The sequence below is a fragment of the Kogia breviceps genome, chromosome 15 (assembly GCF_026419965.1).
Source record: "Kogia breviceps isolate mKogBre1 chromosome 15, mKogBre1 haplotype 1, whole genome shotgun sequence".
Classification (NCBI taxonomy): Eukaryota; Metazoa; Chordata; class Mammalia; order Artiodactyla; family Physeteridae; genus Kogia; species Kogia breviceps.
The window spans coordinates 32,297,589-32,318,971 of record NC_081324.1 but is presented as its reverse complement, the minus strand read 5'-3'; the positions used below and the strand labels follow the sequence as shown (position 1 = coordinate 32,318,971).

The 21,383-nt window shown below is 34.1% G+C and overlaps 1 protein-coding gene across 1 annotated transcript in view; it reads right to left on the bottom strand.

The window, feature by feature from the left end:
• RIT2 (Ras like without CAAX 2) overlaps positions 1 to 21,383 on the bottom strand; it is a 595,054-nt gene that overhangs the window by 301,965 nt on the left and 271,706 nt on the right. The window contains 1 exon segment of the mRNA XM_059039643.1: positions 8,996 to 9,187. Within this exon segment, the coding sequence (XP_058895626.1) occupies positions 8,996 to 9,187 (192 nt within the window).

Below are 21,383 nucleotides of genomic sequence, written 5' to 3'. Positions count from 1 at the left end.
TTGTTCAACTGATTAGAAAATAGTATATTTGAGTAGGTTTGAAACTCATTTTATTTATTTTATTTTCCCTCATGCTCTTCCCCCCAACTTCTGGATATTACTCGTTTTTCCAGGTACTGGAACTCCTCACTTCACATCCAAAGAGTTATCATTCTGATCCTTCGTGATCCATCTTGCCAATGAAATACAATTGCCTATGTTCCATTCTCTGAGAAGTATGCTAAGATCCAGAAGCTGATATTTTAAAAGTCATGAAAATAATAATGTCTTACTGGCCAACAGTCTAACATAGTGAGATTTCAAATGAGAACACAGTGGGTATTGTCACTCAACTCTAACTAGCTGTGTGACCTTGAGCAAGTTACTGAAAGTATTAAAGTTCAGTGGAATTAGAGGTAAATAGGTATCATAAAAGAGCCTACTCATGAGCTTCTGGTAAGGAATAAATACAATGATGTGTGTTAAGTGCCTGGCACAGAGCCTTGCAAATAGTAAATGCATCATCAGCATTATCAGTGTCAAAATGAATATTGCTCACAGATAAAATACTAGACTTTAAACAGAACCCTGCAATATTTTAGCTCAAAGAACTGAATGATAATTTTTTAAAAATCAGGCACTAAAACTTGTTTATTTTTCTTGGAAGAAAGGGACTTGTGGTTCACCAAAATGCATTAAGAATACAGACACCTATACTAAACAAACGTGATAAGAAACAGCTTTCATCAGCAACACTCTTTCCTTTCAATACCTTTCAGTGTAGGCAGGAGGAAGAAGAGCTGCCAAGTGAGAATCCTACTTCTCTGCCTCTCAGCACTGAACAAAAGCACCAGCATGATTTCCTTCCATACCTTTGAGAGTTTAACATTATTACTCTTGAAATCTTCACAAAACTCCTTTGAGTTATAGATGACTCAGGTGTCAGAATTTTTGTTTTTGCTTTTGTTTTAGATGAAAAAAAAAAAAAAAAAAACTAACAACAGTGACCTAACTTTAAATACTGATGTAATAAAAGGAGTACATGTGATTTGGGTTTTAGTCTTAATTTTGTCACTAACAACAATAATTTACCTCAATTTCTATCAATATATTCACTTCTCAAATATCCTCATCCATCAAATGCTTGCCTTACAACTACACAGGGCAGTTGTATGATTAAAATAAAGTGTGAATTGAAAGTATTTTGAAAATAAAAAAAACCACGGTACTATTACAGGAATAAATATTTCCATCACAAACACCACAACTAGAAGCCAAATTTGCATAACAACACTTCATTATTGGAGAGGTTGGTACATGGGCAGTTTTAAAAAGATCGTAATTTGAGTTTTCATGTTTTTGGCACTTTCTGTTACTATCTTGTTTACTTGCTTTTATCTAAAAGGAAAAGTTTGTCAAATCCACTAAATTACTCAGCTTAATGTCTTTTTTGTTATTCTTTCAGTGGCATTTGTAACGCTTGTGATTCACATCACTGCTAATGTGAAATTACCCAGGCAAAGATAGGGGTCCTGTTGAATATTCCTTTGTGAGATGCAGAGGACCACCTTTGAGCAGAAAGCAGAAGCAGGGACAGGAGGGTGAGAGGAAAGCACATGTCCGCCAGCATTGGAATCATGGAGAGCAATCATTCTAGAGAGAATCTGATTAACATCTACCTGAATAAGTTTCCCTAATATTCTCAAATTCACTAGCTTTCTCAGAGTTACTTATAGTTGTCTTGACTGGCATCCAAATAAATGTTTATGTTTTCTAGGAATTCTAAGAAGTGAAACAAGGGTGGTCATGTGATCACTGATGGCCACACACATCTCAAGATGCTCTTTTATGCCACTTTCCAGAAGTCCTAAAAAAAACTAAAGTGTCCCCACTTTTCAGAGGAGTATATGAAGAGTTTACCACTAGATCTATACCTCTCTTCTTCCTCTCTGTCAAGTATTTAATAATAGATTCATATTTAGCTGCTGAGATAAACTTGAATTCCTAACCCATAATAATGTAACCATATCTAATTAAACATGGTAGAAAAGGAAAAACAAAGCAAGACAGCAGAACAGGTGCAGAGGAAAATAAATGGTATAACTCCTGAAAAATAGTTAGGTGCCACTTTAAGATGCTTTAATTTTAAGTGAAATATACAAAAATGCATTGCACTAAATCATAGGAATAAGTTCTTGTGTTAAGCATAAATTTATAAACATTGGCTCTTATATGAGATCTTTTCACTTTAAGAAAAATTAAAATGCATTAGATATAAAAATTAAAATGTATAAAACACTTAACATAGAAGAAAACTATTTGTTTAGTGAAGATTCTTACTTTAGCAAAAGGTTTTATTAACAGGGTAGTTTGAGCAGTCTAAAAATAAATCAATAGCTGGAATAACATAAATTATTAAAATCCAGTTCAAATTTAAGGTCAATACAAATAAAGATGTAGCATCTCGAATTATAAACTACTTGATTTAGAAAAATTTGATTTGTATGCAACATCTCAGTAACACAACTTTGTACAAGTAACAGAAATGGAATTTTGAGATGATTTGCCTTATCCCTGAATTAGGTTTTTGTCTTTTAGTCTCGTAAGGAGTACTAAGGACTACTGAAGTATTGTTACATTACAGAGATCTCAGAGACAAGGCAATCATAGTTTGTCCATCTGATAGTCTCTGATCAGATGAGAATAAACTATAATGAACTACATGAAATCTAAGAATGGATCACAGTTTAAACCAAGCATGGTTTCTGGATTATCAATTTTGTTTGTTTGGAGAAATTGTGAGACTGTGAGGATCACAGTGATACAGCAGAGGAGCTTGAAGTAGATTGATGGTACATACGAGTCATTTCTTATTCAACTTGAGAATTAGTTGTTCTGATTCTGGAAAGTGGGAAGGGTCCTATTTGATTATCCATTGCTGCATGAAAAATCACTCCTAACCATGGTGTTTTAAATAATTCGATCTTATTTGTCCATGATCCCATGTGTCAGAAATCTAGACAAGGCTCAGCTGGGAGATGTTAATAACCCTTATGGATTGACTAGGATATCTTATGAGATTACAGTCAGATGGCAACTGGTACTAGAACATGCAGAATGGCTTTGCCCACCTGTGTAGTGCCTTAGCAGGGACAGATGTGAGGCTAGATGTTGCTTTGTCTTCATGGCTCTCTCCAGTGTTTAGATTGGTCCTCATTACATAGTGTCTAGATCTCAAGAAAAAGCATTTCGAGTGCCAAAGGCAGAACCTGAATAACTCTGTTTTTAAAATATTTTTCAATTTTTACAGCTTACACTCGATATACAGTTATTACAAAATATTGGCTATATTCCTCATGCTGTTCAATGCATCCTTGTAGCCTACCTTACGCAGAATAGCTTGTAGCTCCTACTCCCCCAATAGTGTCACTCCCTCCTCACCCCACTGGTAACCAGAAGTTTGATTTTATATCTGTGAGTCTGCTTTTTTGCTGTATTCATGAGTTCATTGTAGTTTTAGATTTCACATATAAGTGATAAAATATAGTATTTCTCTTTTTCTGTCATCACTTGTCATAATGTGCTCCAGGTTCATCAATGTTGCTGTAAATGGCACAATTTTGTTCTTTTCTATGGCTGAGTAGTATTCCATTGTGTGTGTGTGTGTGTGTGTGTGTGTGTGTATGTATATATATATATATATATATATATATATATATATATATATATATATATATATATATATATATATATAGCACATCTTCGTTATCCATTCATCTGTTGATGAACACTTAGGTTGCTTCCATATCTTGGCAGTTGTAAATAATGCTGCTATGAACATTGGGGTGCATGTATCTTTTCAAATTAGTATTCTTTTTTTTTTTTTTTGGACAGATACACAGAAGTGGAATTGCTGGCTCATATGCTAGTTCTATTTTCAGTTTTCTGAGAAACCTCCATACTGTTTTCTACAGTGCCTGCACCAACTTACATTCCCCAAAATGGTGCAAGAGGGTTCCCTTTTCTCCAAAATCTTGCCAACATTTGTTATTTGCGGTCTTTTTGATGATAGTCATTCTGGCAGGTGTGAGGTCATATGTCATTGTGGTTTTGATTTGTATTTCCCCAATGATTAGTGATGTCAAGCATCTTTTCATATGCTTGTTAATCATCAGCATTTTCTCTTTTGAAAAATGTCTATTCAGTTCTTCTGCCCATTCTTTAAACAAGTTGCTGGGTTTTTTGTTATTGAGTTGTATGAACTGTTTATATATGTTGGATATTAATCCCCTATCATTCATAACATTTGCAAATTTTTTCTCTCATTCATAGGTTGTCTTTTCATTTTGTTGATAGTTTCCTTTGCTGTGGGAAAGAGGGTAAGTTTAATTAGGTTCCATTTGTTTATCTTTGCTTTTATTTCCTTTAGGAGAAAGATCCAAAAAATATTGCTTTGATTTATGTCAGAGTGTTCTGCTTATGTTTTGTTCTAGTATTTTTGTTTGTTTGTTTGTTTGTTTGTGGTTTGTGGGCCTCTCACTGTTGTGGCCTCTCCTGTTGTGGAGCACAGGTTCCAGATGTGCAGGCTCAGCGGCCATGGCTCACGGGCCTAGCCACTCCGCGGTATGTGGGATCTTCCTGGACCAGGGCACGAGCCTGTGTCCCCTGCATCAGCAGGCGGACTCTCAACCACTGCTCCACCAGGGAAGCCCTGTTCTAGTAGTTTTATGTGTTCAGTCTTAATTTGGGTTTTTAATCCATTTTGAGTTTATTTTTGTATGTGTTAGATAAAGTTCTAATTTAATTATTTTACATGTAGCTGTCCAGTTTTCTCAGCACCACTTACTGAAGAGACTGTTCTTTTTCCACTGTATATTCTTGCCTCCTTTGTCATAGATTGACCATAAATGCATGGGTTTATTACTGGGCTCTCTAACCTGTTCCATTTATCTACGTGTTTGTTTTTGTGTCAGTACCTTACTGTTTTAATTACTGTATATTTGTAGCATAGTCTGAGGTCAGGGAGTGTAATTCCTTCAGCTCTGTCCTTCTTTCTCAAGATTGTTTTGGCTATTTGGGGCTTTTGGTTTCCATACAAATTATAAAATTATTATTTCTGGTTCCATGAAGAATACCTGTGGTATTTTGACAGGGATTGCCTTGAATCTGTAGGTTTCCTGAGTAATACAGTTATTTTAACATATTGATTTTTTGAGCCAATAACACATTATATCTTTCTACCTGTTGTGTCATCTTCAATTTCTTTCAGTGATATCAGTGTCTTACAGTTTTTTTGAGTGTAATTGTTTTGCATCCTTAGGTGGGTTTTTTCCTATGTACTTTGTTCTTTTTCCTGTGATGGTAAATGAGATTATTTCCTTAATTTCTCTTTCTGATAGTTTGTTGTTACAATACAGAAATGCAACCAGTTTCTGTATATTAATTTTGTATCCTGCAAATTTACTGAATTCATTGATGAGCTCTAGTATTTTTCTAGTGGCCTCTTTAGGATTTTCTATATATAGTATCATGTCATCTGCCAACAGTACCAGTTTTACTTCTTTCTTTCCAATTTGGATTATTTTTTTGTTTGTTTTTCTTCTCTGATTGCTATGGATAGAACTTCCAAAACTATGTTGAGTAAAAGTGGTGAGAGTGGACACCCTTGTCACGTTTCTGATCTTAGAGGTAAAGCTTTCAGCTTTTCACCATTGAGTATGATGTTAGCTGTGAGTTTGTCATGTATAACCTTTATTATGTGGAGGTAGATTCCCTCTTTGCCCACTGTCTGGAGAGTATTTATCATAAGTGATGTTGAATTTTATCAAAAGCTTTATCTTCATCTATTGAAATGATTATATGGTTTTTATTCTTCAATTTTTTTAATGTGGTGTATCACACTGATTGATTTGTGGATATTGGAAAATTCCTAGGATAAATCCCACTTGATCATGGTGTATGATCCTTTTAATGTATTGTTGGATTCAGTTTGTTAGTATTTTGTTGAGGATTTTTCATCTAGTTTCATCAGTGATATTGGCCTGTAATTTTCTTTTTTGTGTGGTGTCTTTGTCCGGTTTTGGTATCAGAGTTATGCTGGCTTCATAGAATGAGTTTGGAAGTGTTCCTACCTCTGAAATTTTTTGGAAGAGTTTGAGTAGGTGTTAACTCTTTTCAAAATGTTTGGTAGAATTCACCTCTGAAGCCAAAACTAATCCATTTACATTTAAGGTCTGGAACTTTTGTTGGTTGGGAGTTTTAAAATTACTGATTCACTTTCATTACTGGTAATTGGTCTGCTCATATTTTCCATTTCTTCCTGTTTCAGTCTTGGGAGATTGCACATTTCTAAGAATTTGTCAGTTTCTTCTGGATTGTCCATTACATTGGTATGTAGTAATTCAGAGTAGTCTCTTACGTTCTTTTGTATTTCTGTGGTGTCAGTTGTAACTGTCCCTTTTTCGTTTCTGATGTTATTGTTTTGGGCTCTCTCCTTTTTTTCTGGATGAGTCTGGCTAAATTTTGTTTATCTTCTCGAAGAACCAGTCTTTAGTTTCATTGATCTTTTCTGTTGCTTTTTAAGTCTCTATTTTATTTATTTCTCCTCTGTTCTTTATGATTTCTTTCCTTCTACAAATAATGGGTTTTGTTTGTTCTTTTTTCTCTAGTTGTTTTAGGTGTAAAATTCGGTTGTTTACTTGATATTTTCTTGTTTTCTGAGGTAAGCTTGTATTGCTAACTATTTCCCTCTTGTTGTAGTCTTTTTGCTGTATTCAATAGGTTTTGGTTGTTGTGCTTACTTTTTTATTTGTCTCTAAGTAATTTTTAAAATTTCCTCTTTGATTTCTTCAATGATTCATTGGTGTTTAGTAGCATATTTTTCAGCCTCTATGAGTTTGTGTTTTTTGCAGTTTTTTCCTTATAGTTGATTTCTACTCTTATAACACTGTGGTTTAAAAAAAAAAAGATTCTTGATATGATTTCAGTTTTCTTAAAATATCAAGGCTTTATCTGTGGTCCATCATGTGGTCTATCAGGGAGAATGTTCCACATGTATGTGAGAAGAATGTGTATTCTGCTGCTTTTGGGTGGAATGCTCTATAAATATCAATTAAGCATATTTGGTCTAATGTGTCATTTAAAGCCTGTGTTTTGTTATTGATTTTATGTCTGGATGTTCTGTCCATTGATAAATGTGGAGTGTTACAGTCTCCCACTATTACTGTGTTACCGTGAATTTCTCCTTTTAAGTCTCTTAACATTTGCCTTGTATATAGAGGTGCCCCTATGTTGGGTGCATATAAATTTACAATTGTTATATCTTCTTCTTGGATTTACCCCTTGATCACTATGTAGTATTTCTCTTTGTCTTGTAACAGTCTTCATTTTAAGATCTTTTTTTTTTTTTTTTTTTTTTTTTCTGATATAAGTACTGCTACTCTGGCTTGGCTTTTTAAAATTTCTATTTGCATGGAATATCTTTTTCCATCCCCTCATTTTCAAATTGTATGTGTCTCCAGATTTGAAGTCAGTGTCTTGTAGACAGCATATATACGGGTCTTGTTTTTATAACCATTCATCCAGTCTGTGCCTTTTGGATGGAGCATCTAATCTATTTACACTTAAGGTAATTATCAATATGTATGTTCTTATTGCCATTTTGTTAATTGTTTTGGATTTGTTTTTGTAGGCCTTTTCCCCCCTTTCTTCATTTGTCCCTTTCTCTTGTGATTTGATGACTATTTTTAGTGTTGTGTTGGATTCTTTTTATTTTTTATGTGTATATCTATTATAGATTTTTGGTTTGCAGTTACTATGAGATTTTTGTATAGCAGTCTATATATATATAATTAAGTTGTTGATGTCTTACTTTTAAATACATTTTTAAAAACCTCTTTTTGTACTCTCCTCCCCTATGATTACTGTTCTTGATATTATATTTTATATCTAATTATTTTGTTTATCCCTTAACTGTGGAAATAGATGATTTTAATACTTTTGTCTTTAAACCTCCCTACTAGCTTTGTATGTGGATGAGTGCCTACATTTATTGCTTGTTTGCCTTTACTGATGAGATTTATCATTTCATAACATTCTTGTTTTTCACTGCGGTCTTTTCTTTTTCACCTAAAGAAATTTCTTTAACATTTGTTGTAAAGCTGTCCTGGTGGTGCTGAACACTTTTTGCTTTTGCTTGTCTGTAAAGCTTTTGATTACTCATCAAATCTGAATGAGATCCTTGCTGGGTAGGGTATTCTTGGTTGTAGGTTTTTCCCTTTCATCACTTTAAATATGTCATGACATGCCCTTCTGGCCTGCAGAGTTTCTGCTGAGAAAACTGCCAATAGTCTTATGGGAACTCCCATTAATGCTATTTGTTGTTTTTCCTGTGCTGCTTTTGATATTCTCTTTTTATCTTTAATTTTTGTCATTTTGATTATAATGTGTCTTGGTGTGCTCCTCTTTGGGTTAATACTGTATGGGACTCTCTGCATTTCCTGGACTTGGGTGACTGTTTCCTTTCCCAGGTTAAGGAAGTTTTCAGCTTCTAAATCTTCAAAGATTTTCTCAGGCCTTTTCTCACTCTCTTCTCCATCTGGGAACCCTATAATGTGAATATTAGTGCACTTGATATTGTCCCAGAGGTCTCATAAACTGTTCTCACTTAACTCTTAAGGCTTGGCCTCAAAAGTTATAGAGCATCAGTTCTACTACACTCTGCTGCTCAAAATAAATCATAGAGCCAGCCCAGATCCAAGAGGATGGGAGAAACAGACTGTGCCTCTTGATGAGGGAGTGATAAGTACACTCAAAAGTAGTATATGGAATAAGGTATATTAAGGTATATTGTGGTGACTAACAAAATCTATCACAGTTCTCCAAAGACTTTTTAGAAATATTGTGTGCAATATTTCTTTCTCATAATTCTCAATATAAACCTCAAAAAGCAGCCATACTTGATTCTATGTATTCTTAGAGGAAAAGACAGACACCAACAGGTAAAATTGACACTCACCTGATGAAAGTCTGTCAGATAAATTTTGTTATCCACCAGGACCAGGGGGATATCATAGATGTGACTGACCTGAAAAATGAGCTCTTTAAACTTGGCAGCCTCCTGGAATAACTGATGGTCAGTGACAGAGTACCAGATGGTGAAGCCTTCACCACATCACATGTATTACTCCCACATGGCTGTGAATTCTGCCTGTAGGAAAAGAGTAAAATTATTAGGTAATTTAAAACAATGAAGTGAACACATAAAAGGTCAAAAGTAGACAAGTTAGGAGACTAAGTAGTTTGGGTAGAAATTTTCTACAAGTATATTTATAGGCTTTGCATATAGAAGAGCCATGTGAGGTCTAAACAAACCATTATGAAATCTGAATGTTTTAAACTGCTCAAAGTGTTGATCTTTAATTACAGAGGATTTGATTTAAGAGATATTAAGGGAGATATGTTAAAAAGCAAATTTACTCATGAACTCTTGGTGATTATTTATAGATTATATACTTCTAATAACCTAATTTTAGGAAAAGAAATCTAAATTTGTACACTCCAAACATTAAAACCTAGAGGAACTAACTAAATTTCTCCTCAAAAATATGAAAACAAACTAGAGTTTTACTTTATCCTTATGAATGGAGGAACTTATTAACATAAATATTCCCTAACCCAGAGATATATTTGGGTATTCTTAGATCTGTCTCCCTAAGAGGCATAAACAGAGAGATCTTAATTGCTGAGGCACTGGTCCATTTCTACATTCTGTTGACTCCTTCATCCTCTCTTTGCAGAGGAGGACAGGAGCTCCCTCCCTACTGTACCAATATCCCAAGCTGGGAGACATTGCTGTATCAGCTTTTATGTTGCATCCCACCTAAACTAAATTGCCTGGAAGCTGAAAATTCAACATTTGGCTTGACTTGTGATATGAAACACTTATTTTACTCTGAAATATCTGTTTTCATTCACTATTATTCTGAACCTCTTGCTAAAAACAGAAAGGTTAATTAGACACTTGCAATGGGAAATATAAAAACTTAGACTCTAGCTGTGGAACAAGCCATGCTAAACAATAAAAGAACTTGAGACCACATTGTGAAACAAACAAACAAAAACAAAAACCTGATCAGTGTAAATGTTAAAATATATGTCAGTTTGATTTAACATGGCTTGACTTTTAAAGGATGGCAGCATTTACATAGATCCAGAAATTCTGGAAAACTGAGGTGCTTACAAGTCCAGAGAAAGTAATAAATTTAATAAACTCCTGAGTTAGTTGGTGAATCTCCTAAAGCTTTTTCAGTCAGTATGGAACAAATGCAAATGGTATCACTGAATTCAGCCAATCATTTCAAAGTTGTAAGAATGAGCCCAGAGAGAAAAGAAAACTTATCCAAGGGTAGATAGCCAGCTAATGTAGAGCTGATTTGAATAATTCATATTATCTGACCCTCACTATTTCAATTTATTAAATACTAAATTTTACTTTAACTCAATCATACATTTTACCATGTAAGTGAAACAAACTAACATGGGAGAAAAGAATCCTACTGGACCCAGTTTCTTCATCTCCAAAATAAGGTTAGATTATAAAATGTCTGAGGTACCTCATGCTTCTGACATTCTTTGATTCTGAAAACACTATGCCTCAATCAGAATCTCACAGTTGATATGGATTGACTAGAGAAGCATGGATTGAAATAGCTGACTGATATTTCCCAAACTTTTAATTATATTTTTCATATAGAAATGATAGAATCATCATAGAAATATATGGAACCTTTCAGAAAATATAAATAGATTTGTTGCATCAGTTGTTTATGGTTTAAGTCATAATAAACGTGCAAACTAAACTGGAAAATACCTATTTTATAATTTATTGTTCAGTCTAATTGTCAATTATTTTAAACATTAAACTTATTTTTAATTGTCTAGTGTTTATTGAAAAATAATAAATGCACATTGCAAAATGTTTAAATGATACAAGTATATAAAATTAATTTAGTTTTCTTTACACCTCAAACTCCTAGTTTTGTTCCCCAATACATAAGTTAATATTTTCTTTATCCTTACAGAAACAGTCTATGTATACACAGCCAGAGACATACATTTCACCTTTATATGCCTCTTTATATTAAATTGGAACATAATATACCTAATTTTTACTTTAAATCTTAATTAAGCCTTAAGAACCTTAATATACCTTGCATATAATATATTTAATATAACTTGAAAATGTTCCATTTAAGCATATGCAAGTATTGATTATTATTTTCCCTAGTTGCATCATAATTCCATTTATGTATATACTATATTTTATTTAAATAGTTGTCATGTTGATGAACAGACATCTAGATATCCTCCTTTTATTCCTATTACAAAGAGTGCATGCAACAATGTATATTTTTAAACATCCACGTTTCACAAATTTATGTATACCTGGGAAGTAGTACTGCTAGATCAAAGAGAACATATATTTTTACTTTTGAGAAATACTGCCAATTTCACCACTAAAGTCATTGTACCAATAACACCAACATTATACAAAAGTGCCTATTTCCCCTCATTCTTACCAATTACACTTACCATCAAAGTTTTCTATCTTTTATAGATTTTAGGGTAAAAATAGTATCTTGTTTCTTTAATCTATATTTATTTATGAGCTATATTGAACATCTTTTATGTTTATTGTCCATTTACAAATTCTCTTCTAGATATGGATTCAATTTTGTTGTAAGAAACAAAATTTTTTTTATTTTGAATTAGGATTTTTAAAAAATATTTGGACTGGAGAAGTTTCTGTATATGTGAAACAAAAGAAAAGAACAGTAAAGTTGATTATTTCAACAATACCTACACCATAGACATAAGACTAAAATTTTTTAGAGAGCCCAACAACTTGTTAGGAAGACAGGCAAAGTACATAAAGGTGAAATTCAAAAAGAATAACACTGGATGAATGGATGAGTGAATATCCAATAGTGCTGGTTAACCAAACTCAAAGTCACATACATGTCATTTTAAAAATAGATACAGTAGGCCTCACATCTGACCTGAATTGTAGTCTCCAGGTATGAGGTTCTAGCATCATAGTGTTTTACCAAGCTCCTTGGTTGATTTTGCTTTGCACTTGTATGTAAGGGTACAAAACTTTGCATTTATATTCAAAAGTCATCTATATAATCTGAAAGCACAGAATCTGGAAGACATAGTACACAGCTTCTAAGTCTGTTACTCACTTAGAGTGTATCTTCTAACAAATTATCTAACCCCTCAGCACCTCAATTTCCTCTTTGTCAAAGAGAGATTAGGACACACACTTAACCTGTCTTACAAAGCTGTAGGAAGGATCAAATGTGCAAAGATAAGTGAAAATGTTTTGATAAATTTTTAAAATACAAATTAAGCCTATTATCTCTGGTACAAATCCTGCAGAATGCAACATTTCCCTGAGGGCACAGGCATTAAATCCTCTTTGAGCTGCAGTGAATACGTGTGAAAGCATTTCTTAAATAAGCTCAAGCAGAAAATTATTAAGCTTTTTATCTCCAAATAGGAGAATCTTGCCACCAATAAAACAGGTATAATTAAGTTATCCCAATGAATGCAGAGGATACTTCCTCTTAGATGACCTTACCCATACCAATTCTTTCATAGCATATATATGTGTGTTTTACTGAAAGATGCACTGGAGGTTGGCGGAGCCCAGAGAATTGAGCAGATCTGCAGCTATGTATCAACTTAATAACATGGAATATGGAAATCACTTTTCAAGGAAAAATGTTATGTTCAACATGCTGCTTCCAACTTCATTCATCCATGAATTAAAGATCCCTGTGCTTTGTGTTCTGTGTATCTTGAATAGGAACATCTTCATTTGCATCCTGTTATAAATAAAAATTGTTGGTTAATTAATCAGGTAAATTATGAGATTCTATTTGTTATCTGTAAGTAACAAAATATATATGAAATGGGTGCCCTGTAAAATGCTGTAAACATAAACGTTTCCAATATCTTCCAAGCTATTCTGAGTACAATCCTGCAGATTGATCAGTTCCCTTTGATATACTTTCTTATAATGAAATTTATAATGAAATAGTGTAAATATTCTCTTAATCCTGAAAATAAAGAAAGAAGTTTTGATTAGTCTGCTATCCCAGTTTCTTGATTATCAGAGTAAGAATTTTGAGCAGATATTTGGAAACTTAGGGACAGAACCAGCTCTCCATTGCATTCAACTATTGATATTACATTGTATGAATGGGCTAGCACTATAGTCAGACCAGCCTTTCAACTGCTTCCTGGTACAACACACATAACATTGTCTATACTGGTTACTATACCCACTACAACCATTATCTTCTTAGTGTGATAGAAGTAAATCAACACAAAAAATAGTAGCCAGGAGCACATATTAAGGGAACTCAAAAGAGAGTGTATCTGTGCAGGTTTCCTAGGGGAAGGGAGAGTGACAATTCTGTTCAAATAGTAAGTCATTACTGAAGTTTCCTGAGCCCTGTGGGGGACAAAAGACTGGACAGGAGTTGGATGTGCAAGGTGGCATGAAGTGTGGGTTTAGAGAGAAAGTGATGTGGGACTGGGATATATACTTAAGATGGGAAATGATGTTACAGAAAGAGACATGAGTATAGCTCATGTAAAGGGGTGGCATGTTCTTGTTGTTGAGTGATGTCAGGTTATTGAGTGTTGTCAGGTTATTGACCCATGACAACAAGATTTTGGACTTGATGTGACAGTAAACCAAGAACTCAAGAGAAAGGAGGAAAGCAACTTTCAGCCGAGCTTTTTGCCAGGATTCGTCTGACAGTAGTAGAAGTAATGGAGAGAAGAGAGGGTGAAGGCAGGGAGAAATTCTTGAAGGCTTTTGCAGTAACCCTAATTTTTCCATAGGAGAAGAAATAGAATGTGAAATACTTAAATGAAAGGTCACGATACAAAGAATTGGGGAGAAGAGAAACATGAAGAAAAACTTGATGCTCACTAGTTTGGGTGTAAGAGAGACAGGAAGTGGGAAAATGTTATTGATGGTTCAATCAATGATACTAGGCAATATGTTGGGCTTTTTATTTTATTTTATTTTATTTGCAGTACACAGGCCTCTCACTGCTGTGGTCTCTCCCGTTGTGGAGCACAGGCTCCAGATGCACAGGCTCAGCGGCCATGGCTCACGGGCCCAGCCACTCCATGGTATGTGGGATCTTCCCAGACCGGGGCACGAACCCATGTCCCCTGCATCGGCAGGCGGACTCCCAACCACTGCACCACCAGGGAAGCCCTAGTTTGGGCTTTTGCACATGCCCTACCTCTGTGGTCTATGTTATCAACTCCCACTTTGGATATTTAAAAAATCAAAATATAGAGATAATAAATAGTATGGCCAAATTCCTAAAATTGCCTTATTTCAAGGTGCATTCCTGTAAGTTTTATCAATTAGATAAAACCGACAGGAATTGATAGATAATTTATCAATTATCCAGCAGTTAGAAAATCAGAGACACATCATGCCACACTGCCTAGCCAAGAAAGGAAAAATTAAACAAAATATGTCTCCAGATTTTGTAGCTCTGAAGCCTAGAAAACAACAACAGAAGTAATAATAGAAAGAAGTTAATTAAGAAAGTAAGTAACTTAAGGGCCATTTTGTCTCCTATATGTTTGCACTAAAAGGAACTATCCATAGGTAACTGGAATTATGGTATGTGTGAAAGAATAAAATCTAAAAGGGGTAGGTATGAAAGTCACAATCAGAGGTGGGGCAAGTATTTTGGACTGACCAATAAGGACAGGAATTAGGGTGTAAAGTTGACTAGTCTGGATCAGTTTTGGGAAAGAGTACTGTTTTCCCACTTTTTTTTTTTTTTTTTTTTCTTGAGATGTGGCATTTTGTACCACTGCAAGTATATTTATCTATTTTAAAGATTTTATGGAAATGGTTTTTAACAGCTCTCTTCTAGTTGTGTTCCCTCCTGCCAAACATGCTCAGTACTTAACAGCTCCCAGATTTTGGCACTTATAATCTTTCTTTCTATTGTAATTCATGTGCTTTGCTCTCATTCCCATCAGTAGCTCTAAACTACCTGGGATAAGGACTGTTCAGCCTTGTATACTCTAAAGCACTAGGGATGGTGCCTGGATCAGAGCCCAATAGATTCTTATATTATCTTTTGGTTAATTACTTAGTTTAAGCTAAATGTTTTTAAAGTAATGTTACCATTTCCTTGATGATATACACTTTATGGAGAGTGAAGTTTGAAGGCTGGAGGATTGAAACAAAAGGAAAAGGAGGGGCTTCCCTGGTGGTGCAGTGGTTGAGAGTCTGCCTGCCGATGCAGGGGATGCAGGTTCATGCCTCCGTCCGGGAAGATCCCACATACCGCGAAGCAGCTGGGCCCATGAGCCATGGCCACTGAGCCTGCACGTCCAGAGCCTGTGCTCCACAATGGGAGAGGCCACAACAGTGAGAGGCCCACGTACTGCAAGGAAAAAAAAAAGGAAAAGGAGATTAAATCTCTACACTAAATGGATAAAACTTTTATATTGTTATTTACTCATTCTTGTACATGTAAGGTCAGGCCTAGTTTAACTTTTATGTAGCAATATATATCATTAAAATTTGCATCAATTAGAGAGCAATGTAATGTTCTCTACCTTCAATTATTTGTCTTTTTCTAAGAAGAAATGAAGGCTGAATATTATTATCTTTGGATGCATCAAATTTCTTTCCCAGAGAAGTCTGTTTGCCTTTTTCCCCATCTGCTTGGCATGTACTTCCTCAAAGCCTTAAAGTTTCATGACAGTCTCTGGTAATAGAAATCCACTAAAAGATATTATCACAGCTGGCTTCCTGTTTATCCTGGAGGTCAGTCATATTGGGAGCTACTTTCCTTCTGATAAAACCTACAAGAATACATCATGAAAGAAGGCAACTTAACTGTGTTGTTTAAAAACTTTTAACAAGGTTGGTACAGAGGGAACATGCCTCAACATAATGTGTCATATATGATAAGCCCACAACTAACATTGTACTCAATGGTGTAAAGCTGAAAACATTTCCTCTAAGTTCAGGAACAACACAAGGATACTGTCCCACCAGTTTTTGTAAACATAGTATTGGCTCTCCTAACTACAGGATTTAGACAAGAAAAGGAAAGAAAAACAATGTAAATTGGAATGGAACAAGTATAACTGTCACTGTTTGGAGATGACATGATACTATACATAGAAAATCCTATAGATGCCACTAAAAATGTACTAGAACTCATCACTGAATTTAGGAAAATTGTAGAATACAAAATTAATATACAGAAATCTGTTGTGTTTCTGTACACTAACAACAAACTATAAGAAATAGAAATTAAGAAATCAATCCCATTTACAACTGCATCAAAAAGCATAAAATACCTAGGAATAAATCTAACTAAGGAGATGAAAAACCTGTACTTGCAAAGCTCTTAGAAACTGATGAAAGAAATTGAAGATGACACAAACAGATGGAAAGATATACTATGTTCATGGATTAGAAAAATTAATATTGTTAAAATGACCATATTACCTAAGTCAATCAACAGATTCAATGCAATCCCTATCAAAAATAGCAAATACATTTTTTACAGAACTAGAACAAAGAATTCTAAAACTTGTATGGAAAAACAAAAGATAGCCAAAGCAAACTTTAAAAAGAACAAAGCTGGAGGTATTATGCTCCCTGATTTCAAAACATACTACAGAACTACAGTAATCAAAACAGTATAATACAGTCACAAAAATGGACACATAGATCAATGGAACAGAATAGAAAGCACAGAATTGAACCCACACTTGTGTGAGCAATTAATCTATGACAAAGGAGGCAATAATATATAATGAGCAAAATATCACCTCTTCAGTAAATGATCTTGGGGAAACTAGACAGCTACATGTAGAAGAATCAAACTGGACTATTCTTTCGCACCATGCACAAAAATAAAATCAACATAGATTAAATACTTAAATAAAATGTATAGAAGGGAACATAGGGAGTGTGCTCTTTGACATCAGTCTCAGCAATATTTTTAGTGGATATGTCTCCTTGAGAAAGAGAAAAAAAAAAAAAGCAAAAGCAAACAAATGGGACTACATCAAACTAAAAAGCTTTTGCACAGTGAAGGAAACTTAACAAAACAAAAAGGCCTCCCAATGAGTGAAAGAATAAATTTGCAAACGACAAGTCCAATAATGGTTAAAATCCAAAATACACAAAGAATTCATACAACTCAACAGCAACAGCAACAAACCAATTAAAAAACTGGGCAGAAGATCTGAAAGGGCATTTTTCCAAAGAAGTCTTACAAATGGCTAACAGGTACATGAAAAGTTGCTTAACAACACTAATAAACAGACATAACAACATTAATAAACAGAAATAACATAGTATCATAGGTCAATTATATCTCAAAAACAAACAAATAAACTCATAGAAAAAGAGATCAGATTTGTGTTTATCAGAAGTGAGGCTTGGAGGAGAGGAAATTAAATGAGGGCAGTCAAAAGGTACAAACTTCCAGTTACAAAATAAATAAATACTAGGGATGTAACATACAACATGATAAATATAATTCACACTGCTGTATGTTGTATTTGAAAGTTGTTAAGTGAGTAAATTCTAAGAGTTCTCATTACAAGAAAGTTTTTTTTCTATTTCTTAATTTTGTACCTATATGAGATGAAGGCTATTTACTAAACTTGTGATAATTATTTCATGATGTATGTATGTCAAATCATTATGCTGTACACCTTAAACTTATACAGTACTGTATATCAATTATATCTCGGTAAAACTAGAAGAAAAATTAAAAGAAAAAAAAGAAAAATGGCACTGACTCTGAAGAGCATGTGTAATTCAGGTCACTAAAGGAGAAGGGCAGCTTCCCACACAATGTAAAAGAGATTGGAAGACTGAATTTTCTGAACTGGCTGTGTTTCAATTCCTTAGGAGAAAATGATGTCTTCACAATTTTTCTGGGACCTGATTTTCCTATCTGCAGAGTAAAAGGGTAACAGCTGATAATCACTAAATTCTCTACTAGTTTGTAGAAGTTCAAGTGTGTGACACAGTGGTGAGAGGAGACAATTTATATGATCAAGCCATGAGACATGTGACCCCATTAGAATATAGAGTGAATATTTAGGATTCATTGGAGATAAATTGGGATATGTAGCATAGTATCAGGTTGCATATGGTGTTAAAATCAGACAGATAAGTATAGATTTGATGTGAAAGCAAATGGGTAACCATTGGACATTGGAGGTCAAAGAGAAGCATAAGGAATATAATGCTTAAGAAAGCTTAGTTAGGTAAATAAATGAATGATGGATATATTGGAAAAGAGACAACCTAGGATTAGGGCAACCACTCAGGAAGCTGTATCTAAGCTGGAGCATAATATATACTAGTACTTTATAAGTCAGGAACACTCTAATTTCTGTCTGGTTGATATTAAAGAAAAAACAGAGCTGGATAATAAAGTGGTAAAAATTTTATTAAGGATTGTTGCAACAAGGGAGAAAGGACCTCAGTATAGAACCAGACTCAGTTTCAAATATAGCATGGACAATTGGGAATTTATAGCCAATGTGCAGGGTGGGGATTGGTGGCTGGAAAATAACTGAGTAAATAGCAAGAGTAGGGGGGATTCTGGCTCAACTTACCTAGAAGCATTCTTACTGAAGGCAAACTGAGGACCCTGATTATATATTAAGGCTGATGAGGTAGGAGGGTGGGGAATTCAAGCTAAACCAATGTAGCAGCATTCTTGATAAAACTGGACAGTGAAAAGACAGAAACTAAAGTCAGAAAGTTGAGAAGTATTTGAAATGTTCAGGGAACCTGGATAGAATTTAATGAAGGAAAGAACATTTGTCACCATAATTCTGAACTTATGGAGGACGGACCATTATCTTCTATGGGCATCAGTTATTTGTGTGGTGAGGCAGTGCTGGCTGCTCAATACAACTCAAAAAGTTTTTGATTTTCTGGAGACAAATTATTCTAAGTATTACAAAGCAAGATGATTTGGTTTTTACTTGGGGGGGGAAACAAATAGTAATTTACTTTTTTCCATTCAGCCAATAGAAATATGAATTACTCTGTTTGATAATGAGGATTTTTAGTATATTTCATATATATCATATATCATTTTTCTTTATTTATAATAATATCCTATCATGTGCTCTAAATAAATTAGCAAATACAATTTTCACTTTTATCAAAAGCTGTTTTTGCCTCTTTTGAGATGATCATATTACAGTAAGTCCCCTACATATGAACCTTCAAGTTGTGAACTTTCAAAGATGTGAATGTGAGTTCAATCAACATCAGACGTGAGTGAAATTGCAGCTTGCCCTCCGTCTCTTATTGCTGATGATCTTTCAGCTCTACCATCTCCCACCTCTTCTCCCTCCTCCAGTCAGTAACTCTCTTGCCTGTTCACCCAATGCCAGCTCCTGTATGCCAGCTATTGTACTGTACTACTGTACTTTTCAAGGTACTGTACTGTAAGATTAAAAATGTTTTCTTTATTTTATTATTTATGTATTATTTGTGTGAAAATATTATAAAACTATTACAGTACAGTACTATATAGCCAATTGTGTTAGGTAGGTATCTAGGCTAACTTTGTTGGAGTTACAAACAAACTGGACTTACGAATGTACTCTCAGAATGGGACTCATTCATATATACGGCCCTTACTGTATACCTATTCTTAATGAAATACCCTTGCATCTCTGGGATAAATCCCATTTGATCATGATGCATGCTATTTTTAAAGTATTGTTAAATCCATTTGCTAACATTTTGTTGAGGATTTTTGTATCTATGTTCATCAGGGATACTTGCCTATAAATTTTTGTGTGTGCTGTTTGTTTGGTTTTGGTATCAGGGAAACTGGCCTTGTAGAATGAGTTCAAAAGCATTCCTTTCTCTGCAATTTTGTTTTGTTTTGTTTTGTTTTTTGTAATAGTGTAAGAAGGATAGGTGTTAACTCTTCTCTAAATATTTGGTAGAATTCACTTGTGAGCCATCTGCTCCTGGGCTTTTCATTTTGTTGTGGGGGGGAGTTGACTTATTACTGATTCAATTTCATTATTGGTAATTGGTCTGCTCATATTTTTAAATCCTCCTTGGTTCAGTCTGAAGAGATTTTACATTTCTAGAAATGTATTCATTTCTTCTAGGTTGTTATATTTTATTGGCTTATAATGATTCCTAGTAATATCTTATGGTCCTTTTCATTTCTATGGTTCCTGTTGTCACTTCTTTTTCATCTCTCATTTTATTGATTTGGGCCCTCCTCTCTTTTTTTCTTGGTGAACCTGGTTAAAGATTTATTTTTTTTTTATGTTTTCAAAAATCAATATCTTAGTTTCACTAATCTTTTGTACTTTTGTTTGAAACTCTATTTCATTTACTTCTGCTCTGATATTTCTGATTTATCTTATTCTACTAACTTTTGGTTTTGTTTGTTCTTCTTATTCTGGTTCTTGTAGGTGTAAACTTAGGTTGCTAATTTGAAATTTTTCTTGTTTTCTGAGGTAGAACTTTATCACTATAAACTTCCCTCTTAGCACAGCTTTTGCTGCATCTCATAGATTTTATAGAACTATGTTTACATTTTCATTTGTCTCCAGGTGCTTTTTATTATTTTTATTTCTTCAGTGACCCATTGGTTGTTTAATAGTGTTTAGTTTAGCCTCCACATATTTCTGTATTTTTGCAATTTTTTTCTTGTAGTTGGTTTCTAGTCTCATAATATTGTGTCTGGAAAAGATTCTTGATATTTCAATTTTCTTAAATTTACTGAGGCTTGTTTTGTGGCCTAGAGTGTGATCTATCCTGGAGAATGTTCCATGTGCACTGGAAAATAAAGTGTATTCTATTGCTTTCAGTTGGAATGTTTTATATATATATATATATATATATATATATATATATATATATATATATTTCTTTTGGACAATGTGTTGTTTAAGGCCAGTGTTTCTTATTGATTTTTTGTTGGATGATATGTCCACTTAGTAAGTGGGGTGTTGAAGTCCCCTAATGTTACTGTGTTACTGTCAATTTCTCCCTTTATGTCTGTAATATTTGTTTTCTGTATTTAGGTGTGCCTATGTTGGTTGCATATATATTTAAACTGTTATCTCTTCTTGATAGATTGATTCCTTAATCATTATGTAATGTTCTTCTTTGTCTCCTGTTAGAGATTTTGTTTTTAAGTCTATTTTGTCTGTTGTAAGTATTGTTAGCCCAACTTTTTTTAAATTTCCATTTTCATGGAATACATTTCTCCATACTCTCACTTTAAGTCTACATGTTTGTTTAGATCTGAAGTGAGTCT